Source organism: Mobula birostris, chromosome 4 (assembly GCF_030028105.1).
Source record: "Mobula birostris isolate sMobBir1 chromosome 4, sMobBir1.hap1, whole genome shotgun sequence".
In the NCBI taxonomy this organism is placed as follows: domain Eukaryota; kingdom Metazoa; phylum Chordata; class Chondrichthyes; order Myliobatiformes; family Myliobatidae; genus Mobula; species Mobula birostris.
In genome coordinates, this window is record NC_092373.1 from 94,118,112 (window position 1) to 94,133,314 (window position 15,203).

The window sequence follows — 15,203 nt, forward strand, 5'->3', positions numbered from 1 at the left end:
TTTCAGAGATGGAAATATCTTTGAGATGAACTCCTCCAATGTGTCAAGGGCAGTATATGATTTATTGTTTGATCTGTGTTACTGCAATCAAAGGCAAAAAGGATTCGATTTAACACTGATGCATTAATGGCAACCTGGTTCAGAGGCTTCATCCTTGTCGCTAGGTCTCCATGTCCCTTCTCCAGCTTTGCATTCCTTTTGCCAATCAACTTTCCAGCTCTTAGCTCCATCCCTTCCCCCTCCTGTCTTCTCCTATCAGTTCTGATCTCCCCCTCCCCCTCTCAAATCTCTTACTATCTCTTCTTTCAGTTAGTCCTGACGAAGGGTCTTGGCCCAAAACGTCGACTGTACCTCTTCCTAGAGATGCTGCCTGACCTGCTGCTTTCCACCAGCATTTTGTGTGTGTTGCTTGAATTTCCAGCATCTGCAGATTTCCTCGTGTTTGAGGTCTCAAATGAGTTGCTTATTTGAGACCATTTTTCTTCCTTGCATGCTAACATTTGTCATCACTGGTAAAGCAAAAGGATTAGGGCCATAAAGGGTTCTTTAAAATGACAGAGTGAGCTATTGGATCAGAAACACCTGATGGATAGACACAGAATACTGAACAGCTGGAAAGGTGCAGGAAGAATGATATTTGACAGCATCAATGACCGCTCCCACTGAACTACTTAAGTTACTAGTGGCCATCTACATAACCAAATTTAGCCAGGTGGAAAGTTATATTGTTTTTGAAGTGGCAGCACACCAAGTTACAGCAGCTTCTTTGAGTTACTTTCTGGATCGTAACTATATCTGCTGTGTGTGACTTTATGTACTGTGTTCTCCAGAAGAATAATGTTTTGTTTAGCTCTATATGTGTATGGTTGAATGGCAATTAAATTGAACTTGATAGACGACAAATGAGCTTCCAGGAAAGATATTCTGCCAAAATGAACAAAATTCTGATGATTACAACAAATCAACCTTATAATACATACGATTCAAAATCAACCTCCTCCTCACCCAATATCCATAAATTTTCAGCCATCATAATAAAAAACCTAACCAGCTATTTGTCAACACTATTTCCAAGAAAATCAAGATGTTTTGTCCTCATCACAGTACATCCACTAAATCAGCAAATCCACTACACCCCAGGAATCAAACTGAGAACCCCTTGTTTTCAAAGAATAGGATTTCCCTTTCTCCACAAATTGATGCTGCCCTCACATCTCCTCCATTTTCTACCACACCACCAGCACAACAGGGATAGAGTTTCCCTTGTCCTCGCCGACCACCCTACATGCCTCCAAATTCAGCACATCAATCTCCGTAATGTCTGCCCCCCACACTCCACAGGGATCAGTCTCTCAATGACTCTCTTGTCCACATGTCCCTCTTCATTGATCTCCCTGTTTGCACATATCCCTGCCTCTTCACCTGTAAATCTGCTGGGGTCATCTACTGTATCTGGTGCTTCCAGGGTGGCCTCCTCTGCACCAGTGAGACCTGACGTAGATTGGCACTTTTGCTCCAAATGCCATAACAGGCTGGATTTCCTGGTGGCCACCCATTTCTGTTCTACTTCCCATTCCCATTTTGCTCCATGGCCAACATTACTGCCATGATGAGGCCACTCACAGGTTGGAGGAGCAACATCTCATTCTGTCTGGATAGCCTCAAACCTGACAGTATGAACATCGATTTCTCCAACTTCTGCTAATTTCTCCCCCCTCCTCCTCTTTCTATTCCCCATTCTGGCTCACCTCTTAGCCCTTCGCTTCTCCTCACCACCTTCTGGTCCCACCTCCTCCCTTTTCTCCCAGGGTCCAATCTACTCTCCTATCAGAACCTTTTTCAGCCCTTTATCTTTTCCGCTTATCTCCCCAGTTTCACATCTATCACCTGCCAGTTTGTACTCCTTCCCCTTCCCCCACCTCCTTATTCTGGCTTCTTCCCCTTTCCTTTCTAGTTCTGAATGATGTTCTTAGCCCGAAACATCAACTGATTATTCCTCTCCACAGATGCTGCCTTTGTGTGTTTTGCTCTGGATTTCCAGCATCTGGAAGTCACTCCTGCTATTCAGCTCCTTTAACAAGTTGATTCATGGTATGAATGGCACATCTCATCCACAAGACTATACATCTTTCTTACTAAATACTGTTGTTTAAAAGTTCACAACTGATTAGAACTGCATGACTATTCACTAAAGTTTATTGGATTTCTTGACGATTCGAACTATCCAACCATACTGATCATAACATTATGCAAGGGAATTAACCATTCAATCTAACAGATATTTTAAAGAGTTAATTTAAATTTCTTCATAAACCTGCATATTATTCCTCTCAAAGCAAATAGCCATTTTATTTCTTAAGGTTAAAACTGAAGTTATTTGATCACCTCATCCAGATTTTAAAAGCATACTATGAACTTACCTCAGGTTTTTCTGCATAATAGAACTGTGCACATATCCATTATTACTTTGAATTATTCAGTAAGATCAATAACTCATTGTTCGTAAAACTTTTATTTACATGACTTAAAATAATGAAAACTAAAGCAAATGAGCTTTATATATTCAAGTCGGAAATCAAGCTGTCTATACCTCTTCTTGGCTAACTTTTTGACGTGCTGTCCACACAAAGCCAAAAGCTCCCTTCCCTAGTGGGCTGACAGTGGTATAGTACTCAGAGTATTCTCCTTCACAAGCTTCCATTGTCTCAACATCTTCTGAGTACTTCAAACCATGCGACTTAGCAGTTTCCATTATAACCTATAAAGAACGACAACCCACAACAATACATAAATCTTTTAGCACAAACATTGGGTTTAATAATTACTATTTGGTAGTACCCCCTTAGCTTCACTCAAAACTGTTGTCTCACCAATGAGATAGAACATAGAAAACCCACAGCACAATACAGTCCCTTCGGCCCATAATGCTGCCAAACATGTCCTTACCTTAGAAATTACCTAGAATTACCTATAGCCCTCTACTTTTCTAAGCTCTATGTACCTATTCGAGTCTGTTAAAAAAACCCTATCGTGTCCACATACCAGGAAAATATTAAAATGTGGTTATAGTTCCTCTCTCAGGTGGACACAAAATATCACATGGAAAAGGGAAAGGGGGAAGAGTTGTACCCTGACATACTGAAACTAAATACATGATTAGAAAATCTGAAAATTGATAAACAGTATGGATCACAAGGGCCAATTAATAAATTCATAAATTACTTGGTCTACATCAAGTGCACCTTAGGTTGCTGAGAGGGGATCTGGTATTTTAAGACGTAAAACTTTAGGGCACAGTAGAAAGACAGAATCTGTTCCCTTTGACAAGAAGGGTTAAGAATGAAGGTAAAAAAAACAAAAATCGACATAAAAATAATAAAAACAATGAGTGGATAGGATCTGGAATGCACTGCCATGGGGGCATAAGAAGCAGATTCAGTCAAGATAATCCAGGAACAAAACTTAGAGGGCAATGGAAGGAGGACAAAGGACTGTCACAACCAAAACTGCACTGTTACTGGCAGGATGAGCCGAATGAACTACAGTTCTGTGATCTGCTTGTTTTTAATATTACTATCAACAAACTGGCCACCCTGATCCCTACATCTCTGAAGGGACTTCATTGCTTATAAAATGAAGTGGGATAATATACAATTCTAAAAGTGGGAAACTATTTTCTAGAAAAAAATTGGAAATAGAATTTAAGCATTCATGTTTGACACCAGGGTGATTAGTCAATTGTAAGAATATTGCGTAAACTAAATAGAGTTGAAAATAGTATACAAAATAATTTAACAGTACAGATTGTCAGAGCTTATAGATGTATCTAAAAAGGAAATTGAAGTAATAATCTTTAAGTGGCTGAGATAATGCAATTAATAATGAGCAATAGAAAGAAAGTGAGAAAGGAACTAAAACAATACCAGGTGAACTAATGGAACAAAAGATTTGATTCCCTGGAGCTGACAGTCTACATTTGAATTTATAAACAAATTGGTGCAGAGATAACATACAATTGCTGTGAACTTCCAAAACTCATTCTGTTCTAGTAAACTATCTGAATTATAAAATCACAAACAGACTATCACAATTCATAAGCAGGAGTGCTAAAGCAGGGAACTATAGGCTAAAATTGTCAGAGAAATTAAATCCACTATATTGAAGCAGTAACAGTATGTTTGTAAAATCATAACAGAACTAGATGGACTCAGCATTTGAGAAAGGGAAAAGGTGTTTGACAAGTTCATTAGAATTCATTAAGAATGTAACTAGCAGGGCGACTTAAGGGAGACCAGCAGACATCGTACCAAAAGCAGTAACAATAATAACAAGCAGTATTATATTGCTGTGAGTTACTAAAGTCAGGCCTATACAGGCAGGCATCTCCCAATCTCCAGTCAGCTAACAAAAGTCATCTGCCACTCATTTCCAACTCATCACCTGCAGCCTATTTAAACCAGGCTGCCATTCACAGTTCTTGTTCACCCACTGAACCAGCCAGCCTCAATCAGTAGCTCCTAGCTTTCAGTAATCTCGTTGCCATGGTGTTTAGTATTTATTCCCTCTCATTTTGTGGCCCCAGTGGCTTGTTATTTTCGCAGTCTATTACTGACATTATTATTCCTCACTGAATTGTCTCTGCTGCTCTACTCTTGGGTCAAACGTCCTCTGTTTCCTGACAGGATGGGTGAACCAACAACTAACCTTCAGGAAGTTGTCTGCTGACATGAGTACATGATCCAGAAGCAGCAGGAAACCATTGGTTTTCTTCTTGCCACTCTCAATCAGCTGTGTCTTGTTACAGCAACCCCATGCCAGTCAATCTCCTCCCTCAGAGCCCCGGATTCCAGTGGTCGAAAGCTTCAACCTGCTGCCACAACTTCCATTCTGTATGTCGTACACTTTGAGCTCCAACCAACTCTATATTCTATGGATTGAGCCAAGACTGCCTTTGTCATCTCTCTTTTGACTGGGTGAGCTCCAACATGGGCCACTACTAACTGGGACAATAAAACCACCATTTGCAATAAATAAGAGGAACTCAACAGAGAAATAAACCAGGAAATCATAGGCTTGTGAATCTGACATCAGTAGTGGGAACGTTATGAGAAGGTACTCTGAGAGACCAGATATACAAGTATTTGGATTTAGACTGATTATGGATTGTCAGCATAGCTATGCGTGTGGTAGGTCATGTCTAACTAATCTTAAGAGTTTTTTGAGGAAGTTACCAGGAAAGTTGATGAAGGCAAGGCGGTGGATGTTCTCTACATGGTGTTTAGTAAGTCATTTGACAAGGTCCCACATGGGAGTTTGGTCAAGAAGGTTCAGTCGCTTAACATTCAAGATGAGGTAGTAAATTGGATTAGACATTAGCTTTGTGGGAGAAGCCAGAGTGTTGTAGTAGATGGTTGCTCCCCTGACTGGAGGCCTTTGACTAGTACAGTGCCACCAGGATCAGTGCTTGCTCCGTTGTTGTTTGCCATTTATATCAATGATGTGGTTACCTAGATCAGCAAATTTACAGATGACACCAAGATTGGGAGTGTAGTGGCTATAATGGCTTGTAGCAGGATCTGGACTAGGTGGGAAAATAGGCTGGAAGAAAAAAAAAAAAAAAGAAAGCAGGTGTAACTTAATACAGCCAAATGTGAGGTCTTGCACTTTGGTAGGACCAACCAAGGTAGGTCTTACATAGTGAATGGTAGGGCACTGAGAAGTGTGGTAGGACAAAGGGATCTGGGAATACAGGTCCATGATTCATTGAAAGTGGTGCAAACAGGTAGATAGGGTCGTAAAGAAATTTTATCGCACATTGGCCTTTATATATCAAAGTACCAAGTACAGGAGTTGGAATGGTATATTGACATTGTACAAGACATTGGTGAGGACCAGTTTGAAGTATCATGTGTAGTTTTGGTCACCAACCTGCAGGAAAGATGTAAACAAAGTTGAAAAGAGTACAGAGAAAATTTACAAGGAAGTTGCGAAGTCTGGAGGACCCAAGTTATAAGAGTGAATAGGTTAGGATTTAATTCCTTGGAATGTAGAAGATTGAGAGGAAATTTGATTGAGGTATATAACATTACGAAAGGTATAGATAGGGTAAACACAGCAGGCATTTTTCCCCCACTGAGGATGGGTAGGACTACAACTAGAGGTCTGAGTTAAGGCTGAAAGGTCAAAAATTTAAGGGGAACATGAGGAGAAACTTCTTCGCACAGAGGGTTATGAGTGTGAAACAAGCTGCCAGCACAAGTGGTGCATGCAAGCTCAATTTTAACGTTTAAGAGAAGTTTGGATAGGTACATGGATGATCAGTGTAAGGATGGCTATGGTCCTGGTGCAGGTCTATGGAACCAGGCAGCTTAAATGGTTCGGCATGACTAGATGGGCTGCAGAACCTGATTCTGAGCTGCATTTTTCTATGACTCAGTGAAATGTGCCAGGATTTTAACCATCTGGGAAATGGAAGGGATACAAAGAGCTACCGGTGCTGCCTTTGACAAGTAAAGGAGGTGAAATGCAGATGGAACCCGATTTGTACCTTAATTCTGTATACCCACCATTGCTCAAAAATCTGCCAATTTCAGCATTATTTGTGTTTAATTTTTACTTGGGATGACGACCACTGCTTTTGTGGGATAGTTTTATTTTCTCAGGTCATTCCTTGCACAAGAAGTACTTTCTAATCTCTCTTAAGTAGCTCCAATTTTAAGTCATTTCCACATGACTTCCTACCAACAGAAAATAGCTCTTTAGTCCATCAATTCTTTACAAAAGCCGATAACTTTCAACTCTCATTCCTCCAGCATTTTGTGTTGCAAAACATTTAAACAGACCTCCCTTAACATTCTATATTCTAGCAACACAAATCTGATTTACACAACCTTTCCTTACTTATGAAGTCCTGATAGTACACTGATGAACTCAGTTATACACTGTATAGTTAAAAATTACAGTTCACTATACTTATACTAATTTGCCACAGGGAAGAAAATAGAATGCAAGGTCTATTCATTGGAACAGGAGTGAATGTATTCAAACAGGAAATTTGTTCTTTAGAAAATCCAAATCACAAGATACAGTTAGTTACATACAAATCAGTGGTAGAAAACTTGGGAAAAAAATAATTGGAATAAAGAAGTTACTTGATTTTTTAATCAATTTTATATATGTGATCATTTGTAGTACTCTACAACTGCTCAACAACACTCAATCAATGCTACCAGCACCAGCCTCAATTCTTGTTAACTTTTCATACAAATCTCCACAGCAGTATTGATGTGCTTGGATTAAACAATATATCATGGACTAAAATGCTTCAAGTAAGATCAACATAGATCAGTTCTGTTCACATGACTAACCTCTCCCAGGCTAAAAGAATGCTCTGCAGATAGAGGTGTGCTATTCAGAGTGGACATCAAAAGATTCTTCAGTGCAGCCTCTCTCCGACTCTGTGTATGATCCCGCATTACCCACACACAATATAAATTTCCTCCATCTTGCAACTGTAGACGTTTGACCTGAAACACAATACCTGGGGCAAGAAGATGCAGATTGCTGAAAAAGTTATCCACATTACTTTATTCATCTCTCAATCTATCACAGACATACATTTCCAACACAGCAACCTGGGAATGAATCAAATGCATGTTGAATCCAAATCTAAAGTGGAATGCATGGATTTGGTTGTTGGATGTTGTTTTTCTAAGGTGAATGATTTAACTAAGTGCATATTCATCACTGGGACATTCCTACACTGCAATCATCCAGTACTGTATAACTAATTCCCATTCTTCCTGAGAAATAACTCCACTACTTCTCATTAAAACATCTACACTTCCTCAAGTAAACTCAGTATACATAGCAATTAATTTCAACTGATTGTTAACCATGTGAAGAAATTGGCCCTACTTGAATTTCATCCTGCACCTATTATCACTTTAGATTTACTTTACTCTTTCCATTAAGCACCTTATTTGGACATGAAGTTGTACATTGGAAGACCGTAGCCCTGGCTTAGATAGCCAGGATGAAGACAGACACAAAGATCAGTGTTTGTGATAGTGAGGAGAGTAACCTTCAAATAATGAACAATATTGATCAGCTTGTTAGATGGGTAGAGAAACAGAACTTGGAATTTAAACCTGAAAATTCTAAGGAGATATTTATGGGAGGAGTAATAAAGCTAGGTCAAAATAATAGGACCATGAAAGGAGTTGAACGCAGGGACCTTGGTGTGCATGTCCAAGAATCTCTGAAGGCATCAAACTAGGGTAGATAAAGCATTTAAGGCAGTAAGCAAGATAAATACTTGCTTCATTAGCTTGGGCATAAAATACAAGAACAGAGAATAGACAGTACAATATAAAACATAAGGTCATAGCTAGAGTGCTGTGCACAGTTCTGTCTATCACACTCAAGGAAGATGTGATTGCACTGGAGGTGGTGCAGAGAATAGTCACCAAGACGAGACTCTACCGGACAGCAAGCCTTGATAATGGGTACTGGAAAACAAGGGTAGACTTTGACAAAGGCTGTAGCAACATCTTTAAACTTAGCACCATAAGTGAGCTTGATCCTTACTCATCATCCAGACAGCTACTCCACACCGGAATCACTGCCAGTATTTCTCCTGTTAAGTCACTGAAACCAGCTGTACCAATTGTGTCTTAAGTAACTCACTAAATAGATTTCATAAGCCTTGTGGACAGAATTTACATGCTGTGCACAGTTTAATTACTCTCACTTAAATTGCACAAAAGTGAAAAATGAAGTGGTTCAGACAGGTACACTATCAACATCAAAAAGGCACTTAGACAGGACAGGGTTTAGAGGGGTATCAGTCAAACATGCATAAATGGGATTTGCTTAGATGGACAACTTGGTCTGCATGGACAGTTTGGGCTGAAGGGCCTGTGTCCATGCTGTATGACTATGTTGCCTTTGGTGAGCTGTTTCAGTTTTGGGTGAAACTGAATAACAGGGGTGATTGATAAGTTCGTGGCCTAAGATAGGAGTCAATTTTAGAAAACCTAGCACATTTATTTTTCAACATAGTCCCCTTCTACATTTACACACTTAGTCCAGCGGTCGTGGAGCATACGGATCTTGGACCTCCAGAAAGTGCCCACAGCAGGGGTGATTGATAAGTTTGTGGCCTAAGGTAGAAGGAGATGAATTATACAGCTCTCGTTACATGCACATGCAGTTCAACTCTGAGTGAGTATGCAGAAAGTTTGAAGTTAATAACTCATCTCCTTCAATTTCCCAGATGCATGGTGTTCTTATCTCTACATGTTTAGTTACAATCTGCCAAGTGACTTATCGAACTATTTGAATCAGTTGAACACAAGAAATAGTGCAAACTGGATACAAGATTGTTATGCACACATACACCAATACTTCCACCTAACCACAAGTCCAGTTCATATAAACAAACTTGTATGTTAGGCTTTGTAATAATAAGAATATTAAGTTTTATAATAAGCATATGTACAATGTTCAATATAACTGATTCCTTTAATGTGATCTAAATAAGTAGTTTAAGATAAAGTCAAAGGTCAGTTTAATTGGCTTTACAAGTTGTGTAAAGAAAACTTCAAGAATGATAAAAACCATGAAACGACACTCTTAAATCTATAACAGGGCAATTTAAATGTGAAGCATGTGAACTTTTCTCAGAACATAATCAATATAATTGCCTCATTTTACAAAATGGAAATACCACAATACAAGAATGTATCAAAGCTTCATATTTACTCTTGAAGATCACTAGTATATACATAATTTACACAGGGAATCTGACAATAAACAGGCATTGCTTTAAAAAAAGTACTAATTTTAGGACTTGGGTATGAACCATATTTGATGTTAAAATTACTTACATAGTCTAGAACCATCCCTGTGATAGCAATTTCCACTAAAGTTTCCCTCATTAATTTCATATTTGGGCCTCAAGGAAGCCTTTCCGTTCCAATAGCTCTGGGATTTTGGTGTTGATGTTGCATGTCCCTCCATTTCATCCTTACTTCCTGTCAATTCCAGACAAGGACTGTGCCACATTGGGAGCTTGCTGGGACTTATTTCACGATTACAGGGGTGCCCCTGACTGTAAATTGATCCTTCAGGCAGAACACCAGTCATCCTTGGACAAGCAGAGAATCGATCTGATGCTCCCATGCACTGCCTAGTTAATTTTTTACTTTGGTAATTGCAAGATGCATCAACTTCCTTCAGAAAAATCATTTTGTTTTGTTCAGGTTCTGATTCAAGATCTGAATCAATTGTATAAGGTGATGGAGTCCTGAGAAGTTCTGAGGTAGTGCAAGAAGTGCCAGACTGATCTACAGAAATAACTTCAGAGTCGCTGCTGAGCTCTAGATCTTTAAGACCATAAAGAATTGGGTTGACATCAACCTCTGGCTGGTTTGCAATCTTTGTGCCACATTGCTCATGTTTCCTTCCAGATGGGTTTATTTGAGCATTTAATCCAACATAAGTAATTGCTACATGGCTTTCTTCGTAGCCATTGCGTTGCTCATTGTGGTTTTCAGACGGCATACGAGGTGTATAAAAGACTTGTTGCCATGTAGTTTCATCATTAGTTATGCCCACTTCATTACATTTACTGGGAGGACAATTACAATGCATGATTTTATCTTCGTCAGGTTTCAGGTGAATTCTGCATGTACATGTGCCACCTCCAGGCAACTTTTCATCCAGGGTAGGAGTCCCTGGAGGATTGCAGATATTGCCATACTGTTGAATAAAATTGCCATCTTGATTTGAAAAGGGTGATTTATCTCCTGACATACTGGTTTGGCGATGGCATATCGGCAAAAGATGTGCACCCACTCCTTCATGACAGGATACTGCGAAAGCCTCTGAGACTGGACAATGTTGACACACAGCAACAGAGCACTGTGGCACAGTGAAGTCCCTTGAATCCAAATGTTCCTTGGTCTCCTCACTATTTACTTCTTCACTTTGAGATACAAATCTGTCTGTACCTTTTGAAGCAACTGCTGTAATAGATGACAACAGAATGCTGTTTTCTTTTATGGGTTGAAGTTGGTTAGCCTGGATAATCATTTCACTTGTGTCATCACTCTCTGGCCTGAAATGACAAATTGCAATATAAATGGGTGCATATGTAGAACAATAACATTACCTTAACATTGAAGTTATCATTCAACATTGTAATGTTTAATAAAATGATGAGTGGAAAATTTCACAAAGCCATTGACCTAATTTGACTGGTTGTGTGGGGAGGGTTAAAATTTTCCCTTTGACTTCTGCAAATAAACAATGTTTCCAAATGCTTCTGATAGAATCATTAACAACTGCATAAAAATGGCATCTGCACACAAGGAAATGAACGTTCATCCCACAAAAATAGATGCTCTCAACAGTCTTGCTGGTAGTATAAATAAAGGGGTTGCTTGGAAGTTAGTGAAGTACCAAAGTGCTCTTAAATAAATGAAATACACCATATAAGCCTGGAAAATTGCATTCCTTTCCCAGGCCATACCTTTAGTTTCAGAATAACTACAAACAAAATTTAAGAGAATAAAGTTCTGATATTTATCCTCAAACCCAACCATCTGAATTTGCAAACTCCTAGAAAATTTACACACCTATAGTCGATCCATGAAAATACTTCAATCAACATACATACAGAATAATCAACATAAATATTCTTCAAATCCAATTTTTTGAAAATAAACTAAAAAGTAACTTAAATGTATTGACAATCTATTCCGTTTTCATTTCAACTTAACTGAGGATCACTAACTTTATACAACTAGAATGAACGTCACTATTACAGTTTCACAATAGCATTGAAGGAGCTCTCCGTTTCTGGAGTCCATACTGTGGTTATAGCACTGATTGTCAAATTTAGCATACCAGTTCTCCACTTCACTTCGCATAATCATTGTGAAGTTATTTTCCATAACTCACTTCCCCTCTGTGAAGCTACAGAAATATCAGTGACTTTAAAATACTCCTAATTTGTCACTAAATGAGACATAAATTATTTCAGAAGCTTAAGATGAACAGGTAATCTTATGTGGTTGACTGTATTAAACTAAATCCAGAAATGCCATGAACATTTTACAATCTTGGCTTTACAGTGAGCTTTTGCTCACACATCAGATCCTTTTACCTTTTGAAAAGAGTCAAGGTGACTTTTGGAGAAGACATGGTGGAAGGCAGGCTACCATCACTATTTTGCCTTGAATTGGTTCCAGTAAATATTGGGACACTTGGTCCTGCACAACAGTGTTTTTCCTGTTTTAGAAGAGCTTGATTTCCAGGAGCAAACTGGCTTGGATCTAAATTAGAAACCATACATTGCAAGAACAAAAAAAAATATAATTCTAGGTTAACAGCACACAAAATGATTGTTCCTTACACAGATAAGTTAAGAACCCAAGTCAAAGCGGATAACAAATATTTACTTCCTGATGTAATCCATGTACATTTCTTTTACATTGCGAAAGTATTCCTGAAAAAAGATAATGCAATCATACATAGTTCCTATTTTCTTAGTTAACCTGTGCAAACTAGTTTACCTGTGATAATATCCATTAGAATATATCATTTTTCTAATAATGCTCATGAGAGAATTGTGTTGCCATTGAGAACTAGCGTTCAAGTATTTTTATACACTACATTTAAGAAAGAATGGATGACCAGAGTGTATTTTTCGACACAGGGACGGACACACCGACACACGGCATAAAAGCATCCAGATAGAGTTAACAGGTTCAGACCAAACAACAAAATGGAGAAGGAATGTGATCCAAGTGAATTTGACAATTGGTGCCAGATGGTGTGGTTTGAGTATCTCAGAAACTGCTGATTGCCTGGGAATTTCACATACAACTGTCTCGAGAATTTTCAGAGGATGGTGCAAAAAGAGAAAAAAAAAATCCAGTGATCAACAGTTCTGTGGGTGAAAACAGCTTGTTAATGAGAGGTCAGAAGGAGAAGGGCTGGAGAAGGAGAAGGAAAATGGCTGGATTGGTCAGAACGGAAAGGGGACAGCAACTCAAATAACTACGCTTTACAATTCTGAATGTACAGCATGTCAAACCTTGAAGTGGATGGGTTATAGCAGCAGAAGACCACACCAGGATCCACTCCTGTATCTAATAATAGTTCAGATCTAAACAATTATTTGGGTACTTAATGAACAATATATTTTATACTCAATTAAAACAAAAGAGCTTGCACTACTCTTTTAACAACTTGTAAATCCCCAAGTTCTTTGCATACAATGAAAAACTTTTTGAAAGTAACTATTGGAATGTAGAAGTGCAATGACCAATTTGCATACAGCAAGATTTAACTGAAAGCAATGCAATAAATCCAAAGTGCATGCTTTTAATCATATTGGTAAGGGATATATATTAGGGAAGCTCTAAAGAGAACTCATCTCCTCTTAAGGAATTATGCTGGATATATTTACATGCACCTGGATGCCCGAGTTTAATACCTCATCCAAAAGACAGTTTGGCATACCCTTAGAACATCACCAATGCATTATCCTTGGGTTTTCTTACAAGGGAGCTTGAAACTGAGTACACAAAAGAGTTTTGGTCACTAAATTTATTTTTTGGAAGATAGGTGGGACTGATAAGCTGTACTAAGGTTTTAATATTTTGTATTCCTTAAATACAAATTTAAAAGAAAGTGCTCAAATATCAACACAGACACGAGGAAAGCTCAAATATCAATATACATACAATCCAGAAAATGATTTAGCACATCTAAACTTTACTCCAACATAAAAAAAGGCCCCTTTCTTTCCTCCCTCCCCCAACCCTAAACAGTGGACTGTACCTTTTCTTGTTGTGCCAGATACTGCAAGGGGATTATTAGACATCTTGATGTCATCACCAAGCAGGTTTATGCCATCTGCACCATTGTGGTCTTCTATACATATAACCCAAAGAAGCAGACCAAAAGATGAACCACAAAGAAAAAAAAAGACTATCAGTTTGTAAGGAGCAAAAGCATTTCTATGTATTAAAAAAAATTATCTATTGGAAACAAAATGAGCAAGAATTTTACCCTGTCAGTTGTACTTTCTCAGATTCCCAGTGCATGCATTGTACAAGATTCTCAATTGGTGTCAATATATTCAATACACACAAAAAAATCTAACATACACTAGTCAAAAGCAACAACAATGAACAATACCTTTTCTCCACTTAAAGCTTATGAATAAAAAGTGAATCTTATCAGAAGATTTTTATTCTGCAAGCACTTCCCTAATGCAGTTTAGATTTCTGTTGCTGAAATCTGATTAAAGAAAGTTTCAACCTTTGAACACAGACCAGATTCAAAACACCCAGCCATCAGAATAACTCAAGAGAAAAACAGTAGTATTTTTGTGTCACAAAATGTGGAGTTTAAAACTACTTGCAACTCACTAACTTCCATGAAACCTCATGATCCCACTAAGGAGCACCAGGCCAGTGTCTCCCACACCATCACCAACTTTATCAGCTCAGGGGATCTCCCATCCACTGCTACCAACCTTATAGTTCCCACACCCTGCACTTCCCGTTTCTACCTCCTACACAAGATCCACAAAAATGCCTGCCCAGGTAGACCTATTGTCTCAGCTTGCTCCTGCCCCCCGAACTTATTTCTGCATACCTCAACACTCACTGTTTTATCCCCCTTGTTCAATCCCTTCCCACCTATGTTCGTGACACTTCTCACACTCTGAATTTTTTCAGTGATTTTAAGTTCCCTGGTCCCCACCACTTTATTTTCACCATGGATGTCCAGTCCTTATATACCTCCATTCCCACCAGGAAGGTCTCAAAGCTCTCCACTTCTTTTTGGATTCCAGACCTAACCAGTTCCCCTCTACCACCACTCTGCTCCGTCTAGCGGAATTAGTCCTTACTCTTAATAATTTCTCCTTTGGCTCCTCCCACTTCCTCCAAACTAAAGGTGTAGCCATGGGCACCCGAATGGGTCCCAGCAATGCCTGCCTTTTTGTTGGCTTTGTGGAACAATCCATGTTCCAAGCCAATACTGGTATCTATCCCCCTCTTTTCCTTTGCTACATCAATGACTTCATTGGCGCTGCTTCCTGCACGCATGCTGAGGTCGTTGACTTCATTAACTTTGCCTCCAACTTTCTAATCTTTCTGTCTCTATCTCTGGAGACACCT

The 15,203-nt window shown here is 38.9% G+C and overlaps 1 protein-coding gene across 5 annotated transcripts in view; it reads right to left on the minus strand.

Moving 5' to 3' along the window:
- The window catches only part of pask (PAS domain containing serine/threonine kinase), a 67,720-nt gene that overhangs the window by 25,304 nt on the left and 27,213 nt on the right, over nt 1-15,203 (minus strand). For all 5 annotated transcript variants that reach the window (XM_072255789.1, XM_072255787.1, XM_072255788.1 and 2 more), the window contains exons 10-14: nt 13,855-13,947; nt 12,173-12,341; nt 9,891-11,122; nt 7,368-7,540; nt 2,591-2,758 (exon numbers count right to left, since the gene is read on the minus strand). In XM_072255789.1, coding sequence (XP_072111890.1) covers nt 2,591-2,758; nt 7,368-7,540; nt 9,891-11,122; nt 12,173-12,341; nt 13,855-13,947 — 1,835 coding nt within the window. The remainder of the gene's footprint in view (nt 1-2,590; nt 2,759-7,367; nt 7,541-9,890; nt 11,123-12,172; nt 12,342-13,854; nt 13,948-15,203) is intronic.